The sequence below is a fragment of the Vombatus ursinus genome, unplaced genomic scaffold, assembly GCF_900497805.2.
Source record: "Vombatus ursinus unplaced genomic scaffold, bare-nosed wombat genome assembly UNPS02006779.1, whole genome shotgun sequence".
NCBI lineage: Eukaryota > Metazoa > Chordata > Mammalia > Diprotodontia > Vombatidae > Vombatus > Vombatus ursinus.
In genome coordinates this window covers 215,714-232,224 of record NW_020946557.1, presented here as the reverse complement: position 1 = coordinate 232,224, position 16,511 = coordinate 215,714, and the positions used below count along the sequence as shown (strand labels likewise).

Sequence of the window (16,511 nt, the reverse complement as noted above, 5' to 3'; positions counted from 1 at the left end):
AACATGACTAACATGAAAATATATTTAATAGGAATGTATATGTAGAGCCTATATCAGATTACATGATGTCTTGGAGAAGGAGGCAGGGAAGAAGGGGGAGAAAATTTTTAAAACTGAAAAGCTTATGGTAGTGAATGTTGAAAACTAAAAATAAATTAATTTAAAAAAAGAGGAGGACATGAGTACCCACCCATCACTATGCTTTATTTCTCCCTTATAAAATTCTTATGAGAATCTCCATATATGTATCCAGGGTGTTCTCAATGAAAATAACAGAATGGAAGAGGCAAATTTCACAAATGATCTACAGCAGGACACATCTTCATTGATGTGAATAATTGAATAAAAAGGAGAGCATACTAGATTCTACCATATTTGTTATTTATTGTTCGTTTTTAAGCCAAAACTTCCTAGAGCAAAATACATGCTTAAAGGCTGTCCTCCAACAAGGAATGTCTTTTGTATACGTTAAGATCACATGAGATTCCTTGTTAGGTACAATCAGAGATAATTTTGTTCATTGATCTCATGACTATCCATATCATACAAATCAAAAGACATGGAGGTCTGTGCTAACTAAAGTTATTAGAACCAGTCATTCATTGTATCTTGTGCACAGTTCAAATGGAAGAATCTTCTGTAGATGATAAAGTTCTCCAGATACTCCTCTTTGGGGGTGATATTGTGCTGACATCATGCGTCAAAATACTATAGGACTTGCTTAACAAAATCCATGGCTACTGAAAAACAATTTTGCCTAACTATCCACACAGGAAAAAAACAAATGAATGAAGTGTACCTATTGTTCTGACTATTGGCATGCACCTGAATGGGCAGTCTTTTAGCACACTCGTGTCAGACTGGGACTAAATAGGGAGTGAGTTTGACCTAAAATTGCATGAATGGAAGTAAGTGGGATTGTATTTGGGAAGTTGCACTCTCAATGATCCAAACTTATTCCTAAAACTGAAACCCATTTTTAATACCAGTCTTCATGCAATAATTTGAACTCTCCAAAGAATCAACATTGAAGGCAACCCAAAAGGCAATTGAGTTATGCACGGTAGGAGCAGACTACAACATATTACCAACAATAGAACAGTAGTGAATTCAGGAAGTGCTGTCATCATCCAGAGCATTTATATGATCAGAAAAGGAGGTGGGCTAGTGATATAGGAAGAGCAGAGGATGATACCCCAGTACTGGTGTCCATAGAATGTCAAAAGAACTAAAGAAAAACCTCAAGCCCAATGAATAATTCACATAGGGAGAATTTATGGACGGGGGCTAGACTGCACAGATGAGTTTCAGTTCACACCCTTGGAAGTAATATGCATGTCAGTGAAGTCATAGATTATTGACATTCTCACTATTATAATAAACACGTATTTAAAAGGCAAAAGTCTCAGAAGCAGGCTTCCACTGTTGAGATGAAGTTGTTGTGTCAGATCTGGATTTTAGGGTCTGGTTCACCAGTAAGTAAGTGCCTAATTTAGTAAGGTGAGGCCTGAGATGTTAAGAGTCCAAATGAAATGATTCTGTTGTCATTCTTGATTGTGTAAATATGAATCCTTCACTAACAAAATTCAGCTTAAAAAGACCAAAATATATTAAAAGCTAAGTGATCTTTTAAAAAACCCTTTTGGGCACTTGACAGAAACATTGTTACGTGTTTATTCCAAAGTTGGAACCTAATGCTAGTGAAATCCTGTTTTCAGGCTGGCCCTTGCAATTCTCAAATAGAAGGGGCCCTGTGTCCCTGATACCACAGATACAGCAACTGACCAACTGCCATCAATGGGCAGGTAAGCCCAATAGCCCCAGGAATAGGAGTACCCCTAGACCACCAACCCTGGTGCTGTCAGGACACTTGCCATGACCATCGTACAGGGAACAACCCTTGTGGAGATGCCACCTGGCCTTTGCAGATGCTACAGCCTCATCTCCTCGGCCTTTGTAGATGATCACCACCAAACTTCTTGGCGTCGTGAAATTGTTCAGTATCAAAAATAGATGTGTGTTGTTCAGGGAAATGACATTTAAGAATGATGCTTTCCATCTGCTTTGCTGTTGTACCCTAATTACCACTGGGCCTTTCCATCTGACTTGCTGCTGAAACTTCCCAAAAGCGTTGTCTTCCCCCTATTAGAATGTGAGTTCCTAAGAGCAATAACTGTTTTGTTTTTCTTTTTTGTATTCCCAGAACTTAGTATAGTGCTTTATACATAGTAAGTACTTACTAAATGCTTTTTCATTCATTCAGGATCATCAAGTCAATCTCTTTATCACCGGTTAATATCACCATTTTAATGCACATTAAATCTAGCCAACTATCTTTGAAATTTGTGCTATTGGATATTGTAGGAACTAAGGTTAAAATACCTGAGTGGATTTCCTCAAATTGATCACTGTTACAGTAAAGCCACTTAAATCACATATTGTACTGTCAGTAGGTCAGTAGCCATAGACAGGCCAAGCAGATAGCAACAATAAATTGTTAATATTTGTGTAGTAATTTAATTGGGGGTCTCATTAACTATCTTAAGCTTAACACATAACAGTTTTATGTATAGACGGATTAAGTTCTAGTAGGGCTGGAAAATGACCTTACTGGTAAAATCCCCCTTACTTTATATCTATTGGCTAATGCCTGAAATTTTACTAGTTAGCTTTGTCCCTTTAGCTCAAGGCTGTGATCCCTGATGAGATGCAGATGTCCCTTGGAGAACTAATACATTACTATCATTAGCTATTTTCATCTTAGTGTGAATGATGGAGCTGGTAGCAGGTTTTCATATAAAGATCATTGGAGAAAGACTGAGGGTACCACCTACCTGAGAGCAGCTGAGAAAATTATAGGAGTGGGACTGAAGACATTGTCTTGTTTCACTGTTTTTTCTAGAGTCATTCCAGTCTTTAAAAAACATGGAGTTTATATAATTTATGAGGAAGACATTAAATACAGTTTCATTTATAACTCAAGATTTGAACTTAAAATCATAGAACTTTAGAGCTGAAAGGAATCTCCGTGATCAACTTTTTCATATGCATATAAGTAACCAGTATTATTTCAGCTTTATCATAAGCGTATAATGAAACTGAGACCCAGAAATGCTCAGTAACTAGCCAGAGCCATGTAGGTAGTGAGCAGTAGAGTTGGAAGTAGAACCCATATTTCTTGATTTTTAATTTGTACTGCCTTCCAGCCTCTCTTAATGTATTTTCTTCTCTAGTTAGAATTCAAGCTTCTAGAGCTACTGAATTCAAATATATTTGTAATAGTTGATGGTTACCATAACATTTTTTTTCTTGCAATTCTAACTCAAATCTAAAGGGCATATTTGTTCAAGTAGTGAATACTGATCTAACAAAATTCATCTTCCTTTGGCCAACTAGAACGTTGCACAGAATTTTTTGCTTTACCTTTTATCACTTAAAAACTAATTTTTCATTTTCATAGCTAATTGTTAATTTTATCAACTTTTATCATCCCAGTTTAGATATTATACATATTCATCCACCTAACCAGGGAAGGCTTTTTGGCTCTTTCTTCCAGTATTACTTAGAATGTCATCTAAGTGGCACCTAGTGGCCAGAATTAGAAACTGATACAGCAGCTCGCTCTTTCCACTTAACTTTCTTCCCACTTAAGAAGGCTATGCATAGCTTTTTTCCCCTTTTCCCTCTGTTTTTAACCACTTGTTGCTTAGTCTGTTCAACAGTTTAAATATCCATATATCCAGCTATTCCTCATATATCTCCTAGGCTCCTCTCCCTTACTGGTCATCCTCCTCTGGACATAATCTAATGTCCCTGTTAAAATGTCCTTCTCAAAACTGGAAAGAACTGAGCTACCAGCAGAGAAAATGAATTATTACCTACCTTACTCTGGGCATTCCACACATATTAGTGTAGCCTAAGTTCTCGTTACCTTTTTTGACAGCTATATCACATCTTTTGTTTTAACTATAATTAAATTATATTAAATTAAATTTAAATTTAAATCATTAAATTCTTTTTAAGGTAGTTCATATACCATTAACAAGAAGTCAGAAATCAGTTCTTATCCAAACAAGAGAGAAGGGCAAAAGACAAATTAGTTATTACATAAAATTGAAAAGCTTTTGCATAAACTAAATTAATACATCTAGGATGATAAAGGAAAGTAGTCACCTAGGAAAAAGATCTTTATGTCAAGTATTTCCTGTTAAGGGTTTGGTGTTTGTAAAGAACTAACACCATCATATAAAAGCAAAAGGTCTTGACAGAGTCCAAACTATTAACAATGATATGAAAGAATGCTCCAAATTATGAATAAAAGGAATATAAATCAAAACAACTCCATCCAGCACAATAGTAAAGAAGATGAAAGATAAAAAGTTAATTTTGGAGAGGTTGTAGAAAGACAGGCACACTAATGCATTTGTTGGTGAAACTGTGAATTAGTTTTCTGCAAAGTAGTGTAGAATTATGCAAATTAAGTAGCTAAAATGTCCATCTCTTTTGACCCAAAGATTGCACTGCTACACCTGTACTTCAAGAAGGTAATTGATTAAAAAGAATACCCCCATATACAGCAAATTTTTATAGCAACACTTTTTATTTTATTTTATTTTTTTTAAGTGAGGCAATCGGGGTTAAGTGACTTGCCCAGGGTCACACAGCTAGTAAGTGTCAAGTGCTTGATCTGAGGCCGGATTTGAACTCAGGTCCTCCTGACTTTAAGGCCGGTGCTCTAGCCACTGCGCCACCTAGCTGCCCCATAGCAACACTTTTTATAGTAGCAAAGAACTAGAAACAAAGCAGATGACCATCAATGGAAATGACTAAATAAACTGTCGTCCATGAACATAAGGATGAACACAGAGAAATATGAAAAGACCCTCATGAATTGATGCAAAATGAACTAAACAAAAGCTAAGTAAATAACATGTACAATGACTGCAACATTGTAAATGGAAAGAACAACCACTATAAAATAACCAAAAATGACTGTTGTAAAATTATAAAGAAGATGCTTTGGCCTGAAGAATTCCCTTGCAAAGGAAACGTGGCATATAATGTCAAAGTTTTTTAATATATTGATTTGCTGAAATTTTTTTGAAAAAAAAATTTTGTTTTAAGATTTGGCTCTCTGGGAGGGGAAGGAAGAGGCAATATGAAAACAAAGGTATTAGTAAAAATACATCTTAAGTTACTATTAAAAATTACCAAGTTTGGTTCCAGAGAAGAGATGAGAAAGTGTACCAGCCTCCCTTCTCTGCAAAGCTAAGGCTCTCTGTGTATAGAATATTGCATATATTGTCAGACTAGATTGATACTAGTTAGTTTATTAAACTGCTCTTTTCCCTTCTTATTCTTTGTTGGAAGGGATAGAGTATTTTTTGTTTATAGAACCCTTAGAGAATGCTTTGCAGAAAGAAGCAACAATAGAAAAAATTCTAAACACTGTCTAGAAATATTTTAATTATTCAAGAGCTGCCACATCTTGTAAGGAATAAAAATAAGGGAGGAGAAATGATGACTGTATGTGTATATACATACATAGGTATATATTTCTATTTAATAGCTGGAGTTTATACAGCAATTTAAAATTTACAAAGCACTTTATATATATTAACATATTAACAAATACATACAAGTACACGTATTTGTGTATATATAAAAATCAAAATTATGCAAAAATAGTGTATCAGGGTTTTAAAAAATTCTTATTATGATGCCTTTTTTTCAGCATTTTTCAACATGTCAGCATGACTCAATGATGAACACATTTCTTGTTTCTATTTTGTAGATCCAAAATCTGACACTCATCAGTGTGGAGTTGCATGCTCGAACCAGACGAGACTTGGAGCCAGATCCTGAATTTGATCCTATATGTGCTTTGTTCTACTCTATCTCATCAGATACAGCTCTACCAGATACAGATAAAACAGAACTCACAGGTGTAATCGTAATTGATAAAGACAGCACAATCTCCAGCCAAGGTATTTGTAACTTTCATTTATTGCATAACTATAGATAAATGAAAATATTGTCCAAGCAACACCAGAATTTTAGAAGGACTCCATGAAAGGAGGGGATCTCACTGCTGTAAATCTACTCTTTACCTTTAGAAGGGTAAGCCAATTCAAAAATTTTTGCTTAGGAGCCCAGAACTAAATTTTAGCATACTTATTTAATTATCAGTAAAGGTAGAAAACTGTAAAATATTGTGATTCTAATAGGGTGAATAAGTATATAACCAGTCATTTTTTAAATAATATATAAAAATTTAGATGGTGAACACTGTACCCCCCTCCATGTGCATGAAAATTAGAGCATGCAAATGACATCCCATATTCATTAATGTATCATTTGTCTGCTTTATCATACATTTATATACTGGATTATCCTGCTAATATAATCTGCTTCTGGAAATTATTATAAGGAATTTATTAAATCTGTTAATTTTCTTTTTCATCTCCATGAAAATATGCATTTTAAGTCTAAATACACATTATCTACCTTGTAAATTATTTTGAAGAACATTGGATTGTTTCTCTACAGAGAAACCATTCCATATAGTAATTGTGACCACAGGAAAGGATAATAGGCAGAAGCAAAATAATGAATTTACTGAATTCCATTTTCATAGAAATAGGACATTTTAAGATGCATTTGTATATTATTGCATATATTAAAATTTTTGGTTAAATGAATTATATTTTTGTGTTAGAAAAGATTATTGTAATGAGGAGATTCTGGTAACTTTATTTTAAAATAAAGCTAAAAGAACTTACAGAATGACATACAGTAAATATCTTATTTGTTTACTAGGTATCAGAAACCAGACTCCATTACTTATTCGTTCTGGAATTACAAGATTAGAAGTCACTTATGCTGCTGACGAAAAGGCGCTTTTCCAAGAGATAGTAAATATAATTAAAAGGTATTGTTTTATATGTTACAATTTTCTCTTTCTTTTTTGCTCAGAACAGTTGAATAGTTCTATCAGGTTCTTACTGAAAAAATTTCTGTTAGTCTGAAAAATATATGTTAGTTATTTTCTTCAAGTCTTATCTCCCAGACAATCAGAGTGCTTGTCTCAGAATAAAACTGTTACTCTGCTCAACTTCTCTTCTAACTTGTCACCTACTGTTTTGAGGGCAGTTAAGAGTACATAAGCCATATTTGTAAAAAAATAAACAAGGGAGTAGCTAGGGGGCACAATGGATAGAGCCCCAACCTTGGAGTCAGGAGGACCTGAGTTCACATCTGGCTTCAAACACTTGACACTGGCTGTGTGACCCTGGGCAAGTCACTTAACCCCAATTGCCTCACTAAAAAGCAAAATAATAACAATAATAATAATAATAATTTTAAAAAAATAAACAAAACTTTCCTCCCCTTCCTCACCTCACCATTGTAGTTCTCAAGTCTAGTGCACACTTCATTTACACAAAACTAGCCCCTCACGATGATGTCACCATTAAATCTTCAGTGTAACTATATACTTAACAACAAGACAAAATCACAGATCAGCAATATGTCACAGGTACTCACCATAAAGCAAATGCAAGAATAATCAGCACATCACAATCTACATATAAACCTGGGTCACACTGTCCCACCAATGTACTTAGTATCTGTCCGGGAGAATACTTACATACTTGCAGAAGCATGGCAGGGAAGGCACCTGAGTAACTGAAGGGCAGGCTAGGATGTCATCGGTCTATTTAGGAACATCTGCACTACAGGACCATTTTTAAGTTGCCTACTCTTAAGGTCTTTACTCTCCTGTTGGCCAAAACCTCTCTGAAACTGATAAGGCAGTTTCAAGCTCTTTTAACTTACGATCCTTTAAGCCAAAGAACCAAAAAGTTTATTAAGCTGGCTCTCTCTGGGTATTGCAGACAAACCCACCAGCTCTTCACTTACCACACTTCTGCATCATCCAGTCAGTTGTCAGCCTATTGATCTAAGAAAAGATCTGCTTCAAAGCCTTTAATTTCTATTTTCTGCTTTTCCCTCAAACCATAAGGGGCAGCAAAGAACAATAGGCCCCTCTGAAAGGTTTCTCCTTTCTCACACCATAGGTGGTGCTAGAGGGCAGTAGCTGAAATTAGAGTATATGACTTTTCTCTTCCATTGAGAATCCCCCGTGTCAGCTGGCTTCCTCCTGCTGGTCTCCTGATAGAGCTTTGTGAGCTCTGACTTTTCCATCCCTGCTAAGTTTTTCTTCCTGCTTAGTTCTTCCATATTTGCCAGCTCTTCACTGACCACCTAGGTTTTTCACTGTTTTCAGAAGCTCAAATCAGATCTTCCTGGTCATCAGTTATTCATCTTTTTCTTATGATATAAAACTCATCAACACCTCATTTCTGTTATAAAAACCAACACATCTTGTTTAGTCATCTCACAGTCCCCAAATAGCTATTTGATTTATTATTTTGTGAGTTTTAGCTTTGGAAGCCTTCAAAACAGTTACATGCAGACAAGTTGAGAAACCCAGTGCCCTACATCCTTGGCTGTTTCTCAGTCCCCAGACTTATTCACTGAACATTCTATGCTTCTTTACACTAGCATTTTATAAATGTGTAGTTCATAAAAATTATCTTTCTGCCCCTTTCAGGCATAAAACTATTCACATAAGAAAGGAGCAGCACCTTACGTCCTTTACAAGGTGACTTAAGCCATATCACTCATGTAAAAATTCATTTTCTGCCCCTTCTAACAACCAAACTACTCACATCTTTTCTGAAACCGTACCTCTTTGCACATGAGTTTTTTAATAGTTTTTTTTGTTTAACAAAAGATTTTTTTTCCTACCTCTTATAGCCACTAATCTGTTCGCTTATGAAAGGGCCATTACATTCTTTCCAAGTTAATTTATTCCATCTTGGTTATGGAAAAGCACTTTTTTGCCCCTTTCAGCAACCTTAACTGCTCACATCTTAAAGGTACATATATCACAAAGTGCCCAATAGGCCTAAAAGAAAAGATGATGGAAGCAAAAGTTGTATATGGGACCCTTAAAGAATGCTTTGCAGAAAGAAGCAACAACAGAAACATTCTAAACACAGTCTGGAAATGTTTTAATTGTTCAAGAGATGCCACATCTTCTAAACAATAAAAATAATTTTACTAAATTAAAGCATCAAAACTTTGCTTCCTTAGAATTCAATTTCAGTTTGTTGTACTGTTTAGTCAACAATTTTGTGAAAAGATTTTAGCTAACATTTAATTTTTTTTCTCTCTGTGGTTTTCATTCCTATTTTGATTATAACCATTGGCATCAATAGAATTCTGCCAAATTTAAATAATCTTAGAAGCCCTAGAATAAAGTCATCCAACTCACTAACATCCTTTATAGACAAATGTCATTTACGGCAGAAGTTCTATGCCTTTTCAGTGCTGGAGAGAAATGGGAAGAGGAGTGAGATTTGTTTTCAGGGAGAAGTAAAAAGAGTTTAAAGTCAAATCCTCCTGCCCTTGTAGTAGGAGAAGAAAAGAAGGTCTCTGTCTGTCTAGAGAACAAGGAACACAAGAATCATTTATACTACCTGAGTAGATTTAGGCACAGGTAACTCAGTGCTCGACACTGAGTCTCATGGTGCAGGGAAAAATGTATTCCCTAGCTTCCTGATTTCTCTGGATTCAGTATACATTTTCCCATAGATTCAATAGGAAATTGATTTTTTTGTTTGTTTGTTCTATACTTCTGTGGAAAACTAAACAAAGACTAACCTAGGTATCTTACCATCACTTTATGAAGTTTTTCTGTAGTGTAAGGCATTCTGAATTCCAAACCACCAATTTACAAACTATTAGACTATAATCTGTCTGTAATTTGGTCAGTTTCCTAGATTGCCTGTAAGTGTTATTGCCAATACTATTTCATGCATAAGTTCTAATTTTATTTTTCCAGTTAACAAGCATTTATTTTCTCTCCCTCCACTCCCAATTTAAAAAGAAAAACAAAACCTTTGTAACAAATATCATTGTCAAGCAAAACAAATTTCTACACTGTCCATGCGCAAAAATGTATGTTTCATTCTGCATCTTGAATCCTTCTCTTAGGAAGTACGTAGCATAGATCATCCTTAGTCCTCTGGAATCATGATTGTTCATTGCATGGTCAGAGCTCTTAAATCTTTCAAAATTTTATGGCTTTACAGTGTCTTTTTTGTTTAAATTGATTTCCTGGTTTGTTCAATTCACTCTGCATCAGTTCATAAAAGTTTTCTCTGAATCCATCCATTTTGTCATTTCAGGTGGCACAATAGTATTCCATTACATTCCTATAACAAAATTTGTCCAGCCATTCCCCTACTAATTGGCACCCTCTCTCTTTGCCTTTCTTTGACACTACAAAAGCAATGATTATAAGTTTGTATATGTATACATTCTTTGATCTCTTTGGGCTGTAGGCCTAGTAGAGGTATCTCATGGTCAGAGGATAGGCAGATTTTAGTGCCTTTTTGGGCACAGCTCTAAATTTCTTTCCAGAATGACTGCACCAATTCAGAGCCTTCATCAGCAGTGTAATCTATATTTTTAAAACTAACTTAGATAATCAGTTTATTAATTTTAATAGTTATTAACAGAAAAATATGAGGAAGATTATAAAAATAACTACGTATACCCCAAGATAGTAATTCTTGCTAGCCTTTATTTTCAGCCTGTATTAAAACTTGTTCTTTAGTAATTTAAGGCATTTTCAGCCTTTATTAAAACTTGTTCTTTAGTAATTTAAGGTTTCTCTTCATTGCTTGATTTATTCATTTAACTACCTTAGACAAACTGGAAAATGCCCCTTGGAGTCTGAAGTTTCTTAAGTTATTAGCTTTAATTTAAGCATTTTGTTACCTTAGACAACTACTTAGGTTCCTTTATAGTTATTAGTTGACCTGTTTCCTATTTAAAGGGAAAAAAATACCAAAGTAGGACTTGGCACAGAGGAAAAAATATAGTGGGGAAAGGCCTTAGACTGAGCCATATGGACTTTAAAAAAAATTTTTTTTAAACCTGTGTTCTACAAAATGATAAATTGAATTAAATGACACAACATCAAAACTGTTATTATTCACTGTGTCTATAAAAGGAAAGTAAGATTTTTTGGTAGCTAAGGATTGGTATTATTGAGTCTTCACAGTATCCATGTTGCTTTTCCTTTTTTCAAAAAGGGTGTCTGAAGCGTATAAAAGATTTCCAGTACCCACACTCCTGTTTCAGCCAACAGTACTAGCCAAAGGCACATAAGAACTTAAATCAATACCAATGTGTATATGTACCAGCATATGCCCAATAATGTCACTAGAAGTTGCATACTTTTTTTCTTCCTGTTTAGGCATTTTCCCAACAGAAGGAATATCTTCCAGAATTGAGAATTCTGTCTATCTTTTGCAGGTGCAAAACTTTTCCCAAATGTTTTATCTAAGAATCCAAATTATACCAGTAATTAAGAAAATATGGCAGATCTAAATCGTGAAAAGTAGCTTTGGGCTTTTATTATCATACAAATACCATATGAACAGTAGAAAGAGATGAAAAATGTTTAAGTGTCGAAATGTTAATCCTATATGATAACTTTTCAGTTCTATATCTACTTACTAAAAGGCATATTTTCCCATGTTGAATCCTTGCGCAACATATGGCAAACACAAGGAAGTAATGTGGCAATAGAAGAGCCACCATGGGACTAGAGAGAGCTTCATTCCATATAAAATTTCTTCCTTAAAGGATTAATTTTTAAACATATAAGACATAGAAACTGTCTCGAGAGAGTTGCTTCAGTTTGACTAGTTGTTCTATCACCTCTAAGACTGCAATGATTTGCTTAACTCTGATGTTATTATATTTAGCTTTTTTTGGAGCAAAATCAGAAGGGCCTTGTCCCTGCTGTAGTATTCCAAAACCACAAGACCCCTGGGCTTAAAAATAAATAGGAGAAAGAGATAGATGTCAATATTGTAAGGTAAGGTCTCCATTCTGACACTTTGAAACCCACTCTAAATATGTGAGCTTTGTTTATCATCCTTGCACTTTCTCTACACGTGGCCTTTGTTCCCGGGTCTTATGTTATCTTTGGGTCAGAAGTCTGTGGTAGGTCCAGCGCTTAAGGCAGCTTATAAAGTACAATCAAGTGAAATCTTACCCTATTTCGAGACTTGACAGCTGTAGAGAGGCAGTTTCATTGTCAGAATTAAGAGGGAACAACAAGACAGTATTTATACTTCTACATATAATGTTTAACTATCTAATGCTCTTTCAAAGAAAATTAATGTAATAAATCAGCCTTTTAAAGTAGATTCTATTTAATATGTATACTCCCTAGATTCCTTCAAATCTCACTTCTAGTGTTTTCTCATGTCTGTATGTGTCTTTTCCTACCAGTAAGCCTCTCAAGGGCAGAATCTTGATTTTTTATCTCTATCTCTTTTCACCTGTCATGTTGCTAACACATGGTAGGTGCTCAGTAAATGCTTATTAAACAATACAGCTATGTGCTCAGCATCTCAGATTTTTTGCTCTCAACTTTATACGGTACTTCATTTGATCTGATACAAAAGTGGATTTTTTTCTCTTGAAACAATTGGCTATCTAACCACACCTGCATACCTATTTACTTAAAACTGATGTTGAGATCCCTTATTGCTGTGAATAAAACCAGGATGACACTTAAATATTTTTATCATTTTTAAGATAGATATTAAGTGAAAACAACTACAACAATGTCTTTCTTTATTATATCTTAAGGTCCTATTAATGCATATTGTGTAATGGATATTTCACCATCTGGTGATCTGCCTACAGTCTCTTGTTATATCAGATATTTACTCAACCATATAAAACCTGCTACACCAACAAATTGCTATACTGAATATGGAGTATGGAAGGTGTTACAGAATCTAATTCTAAGTAGACTTTATTCTCTAATCTCTTTTGTGGAAATGTGATTGTCTTAGATTTCTTTTGAGCTTATAATTTAACAAAAACTACTTAATTTTTATTTTATAACATTTAGTTTAAGTCTCCCTCTAAAAAATAAGCTTTCTTCAAACCTAAGTCAGAACTAGTGTGAAAATTTTCGAAGGAATTAGAGAGAGGTGCTGCGGAGCTGGCTGAAGCTTAACACAGACTTCTCTTTGTAACTATGTCACCACAATTAGAAATGTGATGCTCTTTTCCTTAGCCTTCCAGGTGCCCCACATCAACCTCTGTTATCACCTACTCCAGTGCCTGATTTTCTCCCTTTCCTATTATTTTTCACCTAACTCTCTATCATTCCCCATCATTCCTTCAGACTAGTTACAATTTTAAACCATACTTCATGTGAAGGTATGAACATTTCTGAAATGAAGTGAAAGGGAGATTGTTACCATTTTTTTTCTCTCTAAAGCATTCAGTCTTTGGAAAATAAGTAGACAATGGAATGATATGTAGGCTAGGACATGGTATGATAAAAGAGTAACCATATCTAAAAATTATTTCTCTTTCTGTACCTTGAGTCCATTACATCTCTATAGGAGGTGGGTAATACACTTCATGTTAAGTATTTTGGAGACATGGTCGTTTGTTGGATTTCTCAACATTCTTTTAAGTCTTTCAGAGTTTTTCTTTGTTTGCAGAGTTGTTGGCCTTGTATAAAATAGTTCTCTTGATTCTGCTCACTGAACTCAACATCAGATGCTGTTACCCAAGATTCTTTGCAGTCACCTCTGTTATTATTTCTTAAGGTTCAATAACAGGCCATTAAATTCATATATCACAATTTGTTCAGTTATTCCCCAATTGATGGACACTCTCTCAGATTCTAGTTCTTTGCTTTTCTTCTGCACTTCCCCCTTAAGGTCCTCTCCCCAATTCAGGATCAAGAAGTTTGTTTTGCCTGCAACTATTTCTTCTCAAGTATTATCACTCTTTTTAACTGTCCCCATCCCTCTCTCCTCCCAATTCCAGCATGTTTCTCTATTTCTACATGAAACGTGTGTGTGTTCAATCCTCCTTTGTACGTTTCAGTTAAGAGTACTGTCTGATACCTGTTCCCCCACATACTGTTTCCTTCATGTTTATATACCCTTCTCATGAACCCCAATTATGAGGAAATAGCAAGTTCTACCTTTTCTTCCTTTCTACATTAATATATTCCTTTTCTCTTCCATTCTCTTTCTCCTCTATAAATTTTCAGAAAAGAACTAATCCATTCTCCCTAGACACTGTTACCATACAACCCCTTACAGTTGCTCAAATAAATTTACTTTTCTAGATTCCTCTTCATTTCTTGATGCTCCCCCCCCAGATTTCTTACTCAGTTCTTATCTTTTCATCAGAAATATTTGAAAATCCTCTGTTCTATTAAAAGTGCATTTGTTTCCCTGTGGGATTGTACTCAGCTTCACAAAGTATTATTCTTGATTGTAACCCTACATATTTTGTCTTTTGGAATATTGTATTCCAAGTTAATTTCATTTAAAGTAGAAACTGCTACATCTTATACAATCCTGACTGTGGGCCTTTGAGATTTGAACTACTCCTTTCTGCATATTTGTAGTTTTTTTTCTTTGACATGGGAGTTTCTGGATTTTGGCTATGACATTCATGATGCTTTTCCTTTTAGGATTTCTTATAGGAGGTGATCAGGTTATATTTTCACGTATACATTTTTATTTATGCTTGAAATGTAGTATCCAGGCTTTTTTTTTTTTTTTTTTTTTTGGTCATGGTTTTCAGGGAGTCCAGTGATTCTTAAATTCTTTCTCCCTTTACCTGTTTTCCAGATTATTTGTTTATCAAGTATTATATATATTCAGATTATAACAGCTATATTGTTTTAGGGTCAGACTCTGCCCCTGTCTACTTTTAGCTGGGGTGCTTTGTCTTACTCTGAGTCACTTGGGTTTTAGGGCTGACTTCCGTTTCACATGAGTAGGCCCTCCTTGGAGCTTTGAAGTGCAGAGCCCTGGATCTTCAGGACCTTTTATGGCTTCTTAGGACAGTGCTGGAAACATTGGAGACCCTGGGTGCCTAAACTATTCCAATCTAAACACTGGTCCCTGCTACTCCTTTGGGCTTCTAGAGTCCTCACTCTGATGTTTTCTGACCTCCTTAGGCTTTCATACAAAAACTCTTTGTTCTTTCTGCTTCCAGCCAGAAAACCTGGCACTATACATGTCTCTGTTCTTGCTGGGAGGCTGCAGTTACATTTGCCTGCATTGCCACTGGTTTTGCTAGTCGCCTTCTTTCCTATTGTTCTTGGACTAGTGGCTGAATTTGTACAGTTCTGGGGTGGAAGAAGTCTTTTTTCTCATTGGATTTTTTTTTTTAAATCATTAATTGGTCTGGTGGGAATTTCAGATTTTGATGGAAACTGGGCACTCTGCCTCCATTCAGCCAGCCATCTTGGCCATAAGTCCTCCATCAATCTTTCCACTGTTCTGTGCTACCAAAAAGTTAATTATCAAGCTAGATGACATTGAAAATTATATTTTCTTGGAGGCGGAGCCAAGATGGTGGAGTAGCAGGAAGAAGTACAGCCGAGCTCTACCCCACAACTCCTCCAAACAGATCTAGAAAATGCATCAGACCGAGTCCTGATCAGGAAATTCAAGAAAAAAATCACAGTGAGTCATTTTTTCCAGCCAAGTTCAGCAGAGGGAGAGATACAGAGGTCTGCGTACACTGGGGATGGGGTCTAGCCAGGAATGGCCACGTGGATCATTCCAACACAGGGAGAGGCTATCCACCAGGGTAAGAAGAAGTCCCAAAACTAGCAAAGAGGGCCAAACTTGTGCAGGGTACAGGAGTAGATGCCAGCTGGTAGCTCTGTTGCTCACTATCCAGTCCAAATCACAGACCCAGAACTGACTTAGAAGGGGACCTACACCTAGGGTAGACTCCCAGAGTGAGGAGTGATCATTGGTGCTTCACTGTGTTTTTAGCGAGGATCAAGTTCAAAAGCAAGTAGCAGCCATGTGACTAACCCCAGGGACAGAGTGGAATCTCAGTTCTAACTTCCAACCCAGTCTGAAGCATAAAGCCATATCACCAAGCCAGTAATTCCAGACCAAAGGGGAGCCTGCAGTTCTGTCACCCTAGGCTTTCCAGCTGACTTACAGTGGCTAAGTCCAGTAGCAGTCTCCTGGAACTCCATCCAGAGGCAAGGCCGCAGGTGTTGCTCAGAAATGAACTCAATTTGGGAACTTGTAGAGGGGCAGCAATTAGACTTTGCCCAGAATCAGATCATTTGGGATCACTGAAAATTTGCAGGTCTCCAACCTGAACTGTCCCTGAAATACTTAAGTAATACAAGACTAAATACCCCAAGAAAGAAGCAGCAAGACCAGCCAAGACATTCTCTCCAGAAGTATGAAGAGCCCTACTATAACATAAAGTCCAAAGTCAGTAAGCACGCTGGAAAATTGAGCAAACAAAAAAAGAATCTCACCATAAAAAGCTGTTGTGACAGGGACACTCAAGATACCAACCCAGAAGAAGAGAATGACTCCAAAACATCTACAAGCAAAACC

At 35.9% G+C, this 16,511-nt stretch overlaps 1 protein-coding gene across 3 annotated transcripts in view; it reads left to right on the top strand.

Moving 5' to 3' along the window:
• REV3L (REV3 like, DNA directed polymerase zeta catalytic subunit) overlaps positions 1–16,511 on the top strand; it is a 250,866-nt gene that overhangs the window by 168,355 nt on the left and 66,000 nt on the right. For all 3 annotated transcript variants that reach the window (XM_027848601.1, XM_027848602.1, XM_027848603.1), the window contains exons 17-18: positions 5,795–5,987; positions 6,820–6,931. In XM_027848601.1, coding sequence (XP_027704402.1) covers positions 5,795–5,987; positions 6,820–6,931 — 305 coding nt within the window. The remainder of the gene's footprint in view (positions 1–5,794; positions 5,988–6,819; positions 6,932–16,511) is intronic.